The sequence below is a fragment of the Ranitomeya variabilis genome, chromosome 4, assembly GCF_051348905.1.
Source record: "Ranitomeya variabilis isolate aRanVar5 chromosome 4, aRanVar5.hap1, whole genome shotgun sequence".
Lineage (NCBI taxonomy): Eukaryota > Metazoa > Chordata > Amphibia > Anura > Dendrobatidae > Ranitomeya > Ranitomeya variabilis.
Window position 1 is genome coordinate 511,168,292 of NC_135235.1, and position 10,707 is coordinate 511,178,998.

The 10,707-nt window shown below is 44.8% G+C and overlaps 1 protein-coding gene across 1 annotated transcript; it reads left to right on the forward strand.

The window, feature by feature from the left end:
- The first annotated feature begins 235 nt into the window (after positions 1-235).
- LOC143768102 (olfactory receptor 11A1-like) lies at positions 236-1,171 on the forward strand. Its single transcript, XM_077256789.1, has one exon. The coding sequence runs from the start codon at positions 236-238 to the stop codon at positions 1,169-1,171; it is 936 nt and encodes a 311-aa protein (XP_077112904.1).
- The last annotated feature ends 9,536 nt before the right edge of the window (positions 1,172-10,707 follow it).

Below are 10,707 nucleotides of genomic sequence, written 5' to 3' on the forward strand. Positions count from 1 at the left end.
GGCAAATATTAATAATTATGATAATCCTAATTGACCTAAAACAGGAAAGGTTTATTCTGATTTCATGTCAGATATTGAGAATAATATGCATATGTGTCTTTTTATATAGTGTATGTAAACTTCTGGTTTCAATTGTAGTTGACCTTTGGGGGGTTTGACTATTAGTATTACTTAGCAACAAATACTACCTGGACCTACTCTGCATTTTCTAATGTTCTCCTTCTTGCACCAGGTCATGCCAAAAGGGAACCAGTCATCCATCTTGTATTTCCAGCTTCTGGGATTCCAGAACCCAAATGGCCTGAAAATTCCATTTTTCTGCCTATTTCTTGCAATTTATATCTTTATAATGTTGGGGAACATATTAATTATGATCCTGGTTATATCAAATCCAAAACTCCGTTCACCTATGTATTTCTTCCTCAGTCATTTATCTCTTTGTGATGTATTCAGCACATCCAATATAGTACCGAACATGTTACACATTGTGATGCTGGAAATGATCTCCATGTCTGTACTTAAGTGCTTTCTACAGTTCTATCTCTTTGGAAGTTCAACTTCTACAGAGTCCTTTCTGCTTACAGTGATGGCATATGACCGCTATTTGGCCATCTGTTACCCATTGCATTATTTCTCCATTATGGATTTTCGCCTCCGTCTTCTATTAACAATCGGGTCTTGGGTTTTGGGCTTTGCAGTGACATTAATACCTGGCATCCTTGTAACCACACTTAGGTACTGTGGTCCTAATGTCATTGACCATTTCTTCTGTGACCTGGCTCCCTTTTTAAAGTTGTCATGTTCTGACGTGTATGTTGTACAGACAGAAATCATTGTGTTTTCAGTTCCTATAATCCTTTTGCCATTCCTTTTCATAATAGCCAGCTATATCAACATCTTCTTCAGTATTATGAAGATTTCTTCTCTATCTGGCAGGGAGAAAGCTTTTTCTACATGCAGCTCTCATTTAACAATTGTCTCCACATACTATGGTACACTAATTATTGTCTACATGGTCCCAGCAAGTGGACACTTATCAAACATAAATAAATCCTTGTCTTTATTGTATATTGTTATAACCCCATTATTTAATCCTTTGATATATAGTCTACGGAACAAGGAGCTGCAGGTTGCTATACAGAAAATCATTTGGAGTAGAAATCCAGTCTAATAAGTTGACACAATATTCCAGTTGTGATCTCACTAGAGTTCTGTACAATGGGAACACAAACTCTTTCTACTGGTCATACCTCTTATAGGCAGCCAAGCAGTCTTCTTGCTATCTATACCTGATGACCACACTGTGATCTCACTTTAATGCCCCATTCACAAGACTGTTTATTTTCATTGGACTGCACATGAATATGTCAAGGATGTCATTCGTGTAATGTCCGTTGTATCATGGACCCATGCACAAACATGTGAGAGTTTGGATACTAACAGGAAAAAACTGCCAAACTCAGAGAAATCAGACTATTAGTCTGCAAGAAAATAAGAAAGTCTAAATTCACCCATTGGATAAAATGAGTATGTGTTCTAATTGTGAAAAACACGGAACCCGTATGTGAAGCAAAAATGTGTGACTGGGGTTTAAGGCTGTCGGAATCCTCTTGTGAGGTCCCTGCTAATCATGGTATATGAGGTGTTATGATCTGGTGGCCCAGGAGTAGCATTGGACGTACTCTGGAGAAGGTGGTATCTATACTGACCGCGGACCCTGAACTTAACACCGCAACTAGAAGTAGCCGTGGGATGTACCTACTGATCCTAGACACCTCGACACAGCCGGAGGACTAATTAACCCTATAGATAGAAAAGGGAAAACTATCTCGCCTCAGAGAAAATTCCCAAAGGATTGGCAGCCCACCACAAAAATTGACTGTGAGAGGAGAGGAAAAAACATACACAGGCTGAAAACAGGATTTAGCAAAGGAGGCCAATCTAGCTAAATAGGAAAGATAGGACAGAGGACTATGCGGTCAGTATTAAAATACTAGGAAATATCCACCACAGAAAATACAAAAAACTCCACATCTAACTAAAGATATGGAGGGTATATCTGCCTCTCCAGAGATTCCAGCTTGACTGCATAAATCCTTACACAGATTAAGCTGGACAAGAAAAAACATGAAATGCACTGAACAATGAGGCCCACAACATGTGGGCTGCAAAACAAGCAGAACTTATCTTGGTGAAAAGACCAGGAAGCAGGAGAAACCATGAAGGGATGTGAATCCTCCAGAATACAATGGACAACTGGCACTGACTAAAGGGTGAGGCCAGACTAAATAGCCCAGTCCAGAGTGGACACACCTGATAACTGCTGTGAAGGACAGACAGCAGCGCTACCACTTATAACCACCGGAGGGAGCCCAAGAACAGAATTCACAACAGTACCTCCCCCTTGAGGAGGGGTCACCGAACCCTCACCAGAGCCCCCAGGCCGATCAGGATGAGCCAAATGGAAGGCACGAACCAAATCGTCAGCATGAACTTCAGAGTCAACAAACCAAGAATTATCCTCCTGGCCATAACCCTTCCACTTGAGAAGATACTGAAGCCTCCGCCTTGAAAAACGAGAGTCCAAGATCTTCTCAACAACATACTCCAACTCCCCATCAATCAACACCGGGGCAGGAGGATCAACAGAGGGAACGACGGGTACCACATATTTCCGCAACAAAGATCTATGAAAAACATTGTGGATGGAAAAAGAGGCAGGAAGGGCCAAACGAAAAGACACTGGATTGATAATCTCAGAAATCCTATAAGGACCAATAAACCGAGGCTTGAACTTAGGGGAAGAAACCTTCATAGGAACATGACGGGAAGACAACCAGACCAAATCCCCAACCCGAAGCCGGGAACCCACACGCCACCGACGGTTAGCAAAACGCTGAGCCTCCTCCTGAGACAAGACCAAATTGTCCACAACATGAGCCCAAATTTGCTGCAACCTGTCAACCACAGAGTCCACCCCAGGACAATCAGAAGGCTCAACCTGCCCCGAAGAAAAACGAGGATGAAACCCAGAATTACAAAAAAAAGGTGAAACCAAGGTAGCAGAACTAGCCCGATTATTAAGGGCAAACTCGGCCAATGGCAAGAAAGCCACCCAATCATCCTGATCGGCAGACACAAAGCATCTCAAATAAGTTTCCAAAGTCTGGTTAGCTCGCTCGGTTTGGCCATTAGTCTGAGGATGAAATGCGGAAGAAAAAGACAAATCAATGCCCAGCCTAGCACAAAAGGCCCGCCAAAACCTGGAAACAAACTGGGAACCTCTATCGGACACAATATTCTCTGGAATGCCATGCAAACGAACCACATGCTGAAAAAACAACGGAACCAACTCAGAAGAGGAAGGCAACTTAGGCAAAGGTACCAAATGAACCATCTTAGAAAACCGGTCACAAACCACCCAGATAACCGACATCCTCTGGGAAACCGGAAGATCCGAAATAAAATCCATAGAAATATGCGTCCAAGGCCTCTCAGGGACCGGCAAAGGCAAAAGCAACCCACTGGCGCGTGAGCAGCAAGGTTTGGCCCGCGCACAAGTCCGACAGGACTGCACAAAGGAGCGCACATCCCGTGACAAAGAAGGCCACCAAAATGACCTACTAACCAAATCTCTGGTACCAAAAATCCCAGGATGGCCAGCCAACACAGAACAGTGAACCTCAGAAATCACTTTGCTAGTCCATCTATCAGGAACAAACAGTTTCCCCACTGGACAGCGGTCAGGTTTATCAGCCTGAAATTCCTGAAGAACCCGTCGTAAATCAGGGGAGATGGCAGAAAGAATCACCCCCTCCTTCAGAATGCCGACCGGCTCAAGGACCCCAGGGGAATCAGGCAAAAAACTCCTAGAGAGGGCATCAGCCTTAACATTCTTAGAACCCGGAAGATACGAGACAACAAAATCAAAACGGGAGAAAAACAGGGACCATCGGGCCAGTCTAGGATTCAGCCGTTTGGCAGACTCGAGGTAAATCAGATTCTTATGATCAGTCAAGACCACAATACGATGTTTAGCCCCCTCAAGCCAATGTCGCCACTCCTCAAATGCCCACTTCATAGCCAACAACTCACGATTACCGACATCATAATTGCGTTCCGCAGGCGAAAATTTTCGAGAGAAGAAGGCACACGGTTTCATCAAGGAACCATCAGAATTCCTCTGAGACAAAACGGCCCCTGCCCCAATCTCAGAAGCGTCAACCTCAACCTGAAAAGGAAGAGAAACATCCGGCTGACGCAACACAGGGGCAGAAGTAAATCGGCGTTTAAGCTCCTGAAAGGCAGAAACGGCCGCAGAGAACCAATTCGTCACATCAGCGCCTTTCTTCGTCAAATCGGTCAGGGGTTTAACCACACTGGAGAAGTTGGCAATGAAACGGCGATAAAAATTAGCAAAGCCCAAAAATTTCTGAAGGCTCTTCACGGATGTGGGCTGGATCCAATCATGAATGGCCTGAACCTTAACCGGATCCATTTCTATAGATGAGGGAGAAAAAATGAAGCCCAAAAAAGAAACCTTCTGTACTTCAAAGAGGCACTTAGACCCCTTCACAAACAAGGCATTATCACGAAGGATCTGAAATACCATCCTAACTTGTTTCACATGAGACTCCCAATCATCCGAAAAAATCAAAATATCATCCAAATATACAATCATGAATTTATCAAGATAATTCCGAAATATATCATGCATGAAGGACTGAAACACAGATGGAGCATTAGAGAGTCCGAATGGCATCACAAGATATTCAAAATGGCCCTCGGGCGTATTGAACGCAGTTTTCCATTCATCGCCCTGCTTAATACGAACAAGATTATATGCCCCTCGAAGGTCAATCTTAGTAAACCAACTAGCACCCTTAATCCTGGCAAACAAATCAGAGAGCAAAGGCAAAGGGTATTGGAATTTGACCGTGATCTTATTCAAGAGGCGATAATCAATACAGGGTCTCAAGGAGCCATCCTTCTTGGCAACAAAAAAGAACCCTGCTCCCAATGGAGAAGAAGATGGCCGAATATGCCCCTTCTCCAAAGACTCCTTAACATAACTCCGCATGGCGGCATGTTCTGGCACAGACAGGTTGAAAAGTCGGCCCTTAGGGAACTTACAGCCTGGAATCAAGTCAATAGCACAATCACAGTCCCTATGCGGTGGAAGGGAACTGGACTTGGGCTCATCAAAAACATCCTGGAAATCTGACAAAAACTCAGGAACTTCAGAAGAGGGGGAGGAGGAAATTGACATCAAAGAAACGTCATCATGAACCCCCTGACAACCCCAACTAGTCACAGACATAGATTTCCAATCCAACACCGGATTATGCACCTGTAACCATTGAAACCCCAGCACAATAACATCATGCAGATTATGCAACACCAGAAAACGACAATCTTCCTGATGGGCTGGTGCCATGCACATGGTTAACTGTGCCCAAAACTGAGGTTTATTTTTAGCCAATGGTGTAGCATCAATGCCCCTCAAAGGGATAGGACTCTGCAAAGGCTGTAAGGGAAACCCACAACGTCTGGCAAATTCTAAGTCCATTAAATTTAAAGCGGCGCCTGAATCCACAAATGCCATGACAGAAAATGACGATAATGAGCAGATCAGGGTCACAGATAACAGAAATTTAGGTTGTACAGTACTGATGGTAACAGAACTAGCGATTCTCTTGACACGCTTAGGGCAATCAGAAATAACATGAGCAGAATCGCCACAGTAAAAACACAACCCATTCTGACATCTGAATCCTTGTCGTTCAGCTCTAGACACAATCCTATCACATTGCATAGGCTCAGGACTCCGCTCGGAAGACAACGCCATAGTGTGCACAACTCTGCGCTCACGCAAGCGCCGATCAATTTGAATGGCCAGAGACATAGAATCACTAAAACCAGCAGGCGTGGGGAACCCCACCATAACATCTTTAATGGATTCAGAAAGACCCTTTCTGAAAATTGCCGACAAAGCATCCTCATTCCATTTAGTCAACACAGACCATTTTCTAAATTTCTGGCAATATGATTCTGCCGCTTCTTGACCCTGACACAGGGCCAACAAGGTTTTCTCAGCATGCTCTACAGAGTTAGGTTCATCATACAATAACCCAAGTGCCTGAAAAAAGGCGTCTACATTAAGCAACGCCGGATTCCCAGGTTCCAGGGCAAATGCCCAATCCTGGGGGTCGCCACGCAACAGGGATATGACAATTTTAACCTGCTGGATGGGATCACCAGAGAAACGGGGCTTCAGAGCAAAAAACAGTTTACAGTTATTTTTAAAGCTCAGAAATTTAGACCTGTCCCCAAAAAACAGATCAGGAGTTGGAATTCTAGGCTCTAAAGCTGGAGTCTGAATGATATAATCAGAAATACCCTGTACTCTAGCAGCAAGTTGATCCACACGAGAAGCAAGTCCCTGAACATCCATGTCAGTGCCAAACTCCTGAACCACCCAGAGGTAAAGAGGGAAAAAAAAACACAACAGAGTACAGAAAAAAAATGGCTCAGCACTTTCTTTCCCTTCTTCTGAGATGCGGTTAACTCATTGTTGGCCAGTTGTACTGTTATGATCTGGTGGCCCAGGAGTAGCATTGGACGTACTCTGGAGAAGGTGGTATCTATACTGACCGCGGACCCTGAACTTAACACCGCAACTAGAAGTAGCCGTGGGATGTACCTACTGATCCTAGACACCTCGACACAGCCGGAGGACTAATTAACCCTATAGATAGAAAAGGGAAAACTATCTCACCTCAGAGAAAATTCCCAAAGGATAGGCAGCCCCCCACAAATATTGACTGTGAGAGGAGAGGAAAAAACATACACAGGCTGAAAACAGGATTTAGCAAAGGAGGCCAATCTAGCTAAATAGGAAAGATAGGACAGAGGACAATGCGGTCAGTATTAAAATACTAGGAAATATCCACTACAGAAAATACAAAAAACTCCACATCTAACTAAAGATATGGAGGGTATATCTGCCTCTCCAGAGATTCCAGCTTGACTGCATAAATCCTTACACAGATTAAGCTGGACAAGAAAAAACATGAAATGCACTGAACAATGAGGCCCACAACATGTGGGCTGCAAAACAAGCAGAACTTATCTTGGTGAAAAGACCAGGAAGCAGGAGAAACCATGAAGGGATGTGAATCCTCCAGAATACAATGGACAACTGGCACTGACTAAAGGGTGAGGCCAGACTACATAGCCCAGTCCAGAGTGGACACACCTGATAACTGCTGTGAAGGACAGACAGCAGCGCTACCACTTATAACCACCGGAGGGAGCCCAAGAACAGAATTCACAACAATGAGGACTCTTTTCCTTAGATATTTTTCTTTACACTTTGAAAAATTTAACTTCAATTTATACTGTTTTGACCATTTTTCCACACTGGTTTAAGAATATTTCATCTCACAGACACCATAAACAATATCTATCGTATTACACACATATTATTAATTTTTAGAGCACCATTGATTACATGGTGCTGTATATGAGGAGGGGTTATATACAAAAAAACAGATAGAAATTACAACGAACAGACGAATAATGACAGACAAGTACAGAGGGGAAAAATACCCTTGCAGGCATACATTCTACATGATAAAAGGGAAGGATACAGTAGTTTTGGGGGTTTCAGCAGCTCTGGTGTTGGTCAGGTGGCAGCAGGGTCATTTCAGGCTGAAAGCTGTTCTGAAAGATGTATTTTCCAGTTTTGCTTGAAAGTTCAGAATGTAAAGGATAATCGGACATGTTGGGGTAATAAAATTCCAGAGGATGAGGGTTACTCGGGAGAAGTCTTGCAGGTAATTGGATGAGGAATGTATGATTGTGGAGGAGAGAAGGAGGTCTTGGGAGGATCAAAGATTACGTGGTGGGAGATATCATGAGACTAGTTTAGAAATATATACAGTAGGAGAGACAGATTATGGAAAGTGTAGAGACATGGGGGGGTCAACGGGTGCCCCAGTCCACTAGCCAAAACCACATGGACTAGGGATCATCTCACTGAATGCCCGCTCTCCTATTAGGCCAGGTTCACATTGCGTTAATGGCAGTCCGCTGACGGAATCCGTTTCATAGCGGCACTAACGCGGCACTAACGCTATGTAACGGATCCGTTAGCGCACCCATTGACTGCCATTATGTAGCGCTTTGCAACGCATGTCATAATTGGGTTTATCTGCGCCAGGGGGTAACGGACCCGAAACGCTGCATACTGCGTCCGATAGTCCGTCACAGAATGACAGAACATCGCTAACGCATACCGATTATGACATGCGTTAGCGATGCGCTACATAATGGCAGTCAATGGGTGCACTAACGGATCCGTTACATAGCGTTAGTGCCGCGTTAGTGCCGCTATGAAACGGATTCAGTCAGCGGACTGCCATTAACGCAATGTGAACCTAGCCTTACCATGGGTGTTTATTAGAGAGTCTCACCCTTCCACTGTCACGCCGGAATAAGAGCAGCTATGACTTCATAGCTTCCAGGGCCAATTACCCCAACTGTGGCATGCAGTTGGAGTGCCCCCACTGCCGCAGGGCCGAAGGGTACCCGGTACCGGGCCTCTCTGTCTCGGTCCTGGGATTGTCACGGTGGCTAGACCCGGTCCGTGACCCTGCTGAGGGGCGTCCAGTGAAAGTGTGGAGTGATGATGGTGTGGTGCAGATTGCGATGAATAACGAGGACACCAGGTTGCAGTCTCTTTACCTCTTTACTGAAGGCTTCAGGATCCTCAATCCAAAGTACAGTTAACAGGGCTGGCTGAGACCGGCCGGCCCGATGGCACCTCCAGAGTTCCCTTTGCAGGTGGAAATCTGTGCCTTCCTTCTAGCGCTTGTGTGTTGTAGTCCTTCCCTGCTTAGCACCACGGGATAGTCCTCACAACTGTTGTGTCTGTTTCTGAAGTTCCCTCACAACTGATTCTGATGTTCTTCTCCGTCCCCCAGATGATATGGCTAGGACGCACCCGTATGACGGGTAGGCCTGGAGGTCTTCCGGGACCCTAGAGTCGCCCCTCTGCAACTGTTGCCCCCTATGTCTGCTTAGGTGATTTGGGTGAGACAGCCCGCCTATAACTGACTGTCCTGCCGTAGGTTTGAAGTAAGGCCTGGAGCTCAATACTTCCTCGGCGTTTCCGGCCACCGGCTACGTGCCTCAGTAGGATGTTGCCTCGTCTTACAGCACGACTCCTACTGGTGTTATCTCCTTGTTGCGTTGATCTCGTTTCTCACTCTTCACAATAAACCTCGCTTCTTGTCCTTTCTTGGGGTACCGCCGCAATGTAGTGCAGGCACGGTCCCGTAACGTTCTTTCTGTTCGCTAGGCCTCTGTCAGGATCCCACCCCTGACAGGGACCCCCCTGAATCTTCCCCTGCAACACCCTCTGCCACAGGATGTTGCCTGGTTCCTACCCAGTCAGCTTTCTCTCTAACTTCCTATCTAACCCCCAGTTTTACCAGATTGTGAGGAGTGGCCTAATACATAGCACCCTTAGCTCCCCCTGGAGGCCAGACTGTGAAGTGTTTTGGTGTCTGTGATACCTGGTCAGGTGAACTCCTTCAGTGCCATCAGACGTACCAACACCCCCCTTAGCGGCGGAGCATCAGTACTGCAACAACCAGGACTCTGGGGCGCTGCACATACAGAGAGGAGGGGACACCACACAAAAACATTTACTATAATGAATGCCAGAAAATTTGCATAAACTGGCTTAAAGAGGTACAAAAGAGACACGTGCGCTTAATACATTTAATACAACATACTTCTGCAGGCTGTGGATTCAAAACCAGCACATAAGGCACATGTCTTGATACATTTTCAAGTATGTTTTTTAATATTCCTTTATTCCTTATGGAAACGTACAAATAAATATTATCTAGCATTCCCTTATTGGATACATTGTGGAATAAGTGTATCATTGTAGCACTTAGCTGTTAGGTAAGTTCCAACATGATCAACATTTGTACCGAGCATGCTGCCATTTTAATTGTTTGCTAACCATAGTGCGCATTTGTATTTGATCCTGGATGGGGGAGATTGAGCTGTAAGATTCACAGTTGTAGATAATCTAATTTATATAGTACAGGATATATTTAATTTCTGTTGCTTATATCGCGTCAACATATTCCAGAGTGCTGTACATAGATTCTAATTACTTTCTAACTGTGTCCCATATATGACATGTGAATGAAGGTGCTCTGGTCAGATGACACCAAAGTAGATCTTTTTGGGCTAAATGCAAAGCACTATGTGTGGTGGAAAACGATCACTGCACATCACCCTGAAAACACCATCCCCACAGTCAAACATTGTGGTGGTAGTATCATGCAGTGGGGATGCTGGAACAGGGAAGTTGGTCAGAGTTAATGGGAAGATGGATGGAGCTACATACAGGGCAATTTTGAAGGAAAACCTTGTTAGAGGCTGCCAAAGTCTTGAAACTAGGACTAGGTTCACCTTTCAGCAGGACATCGAACATAAACATACTGCAAGAGCAACAATGGATGGTTTAGATCAAAGCATTTTCTTTATGTGTGAATGTCCCAGTCACAGTCCAGACCTAAATCCAACTGAGAATCTATGGCTAGGCTTGATTGCTGTTCAGTTGCCGCTATTCAATCTCACTTAGCTAGAGCTATTTTCAAAGAAGAATGGACAAAAATGTCA

Coding starts and splice junctions, on each gene's coding strand:
- LOC143768102 (XM_077256789.1), top strand. CDS start 236: ATGCCAAAAGGGAACCAGTCATCCATCTTGTATTTCCAGCTTCTGGGA.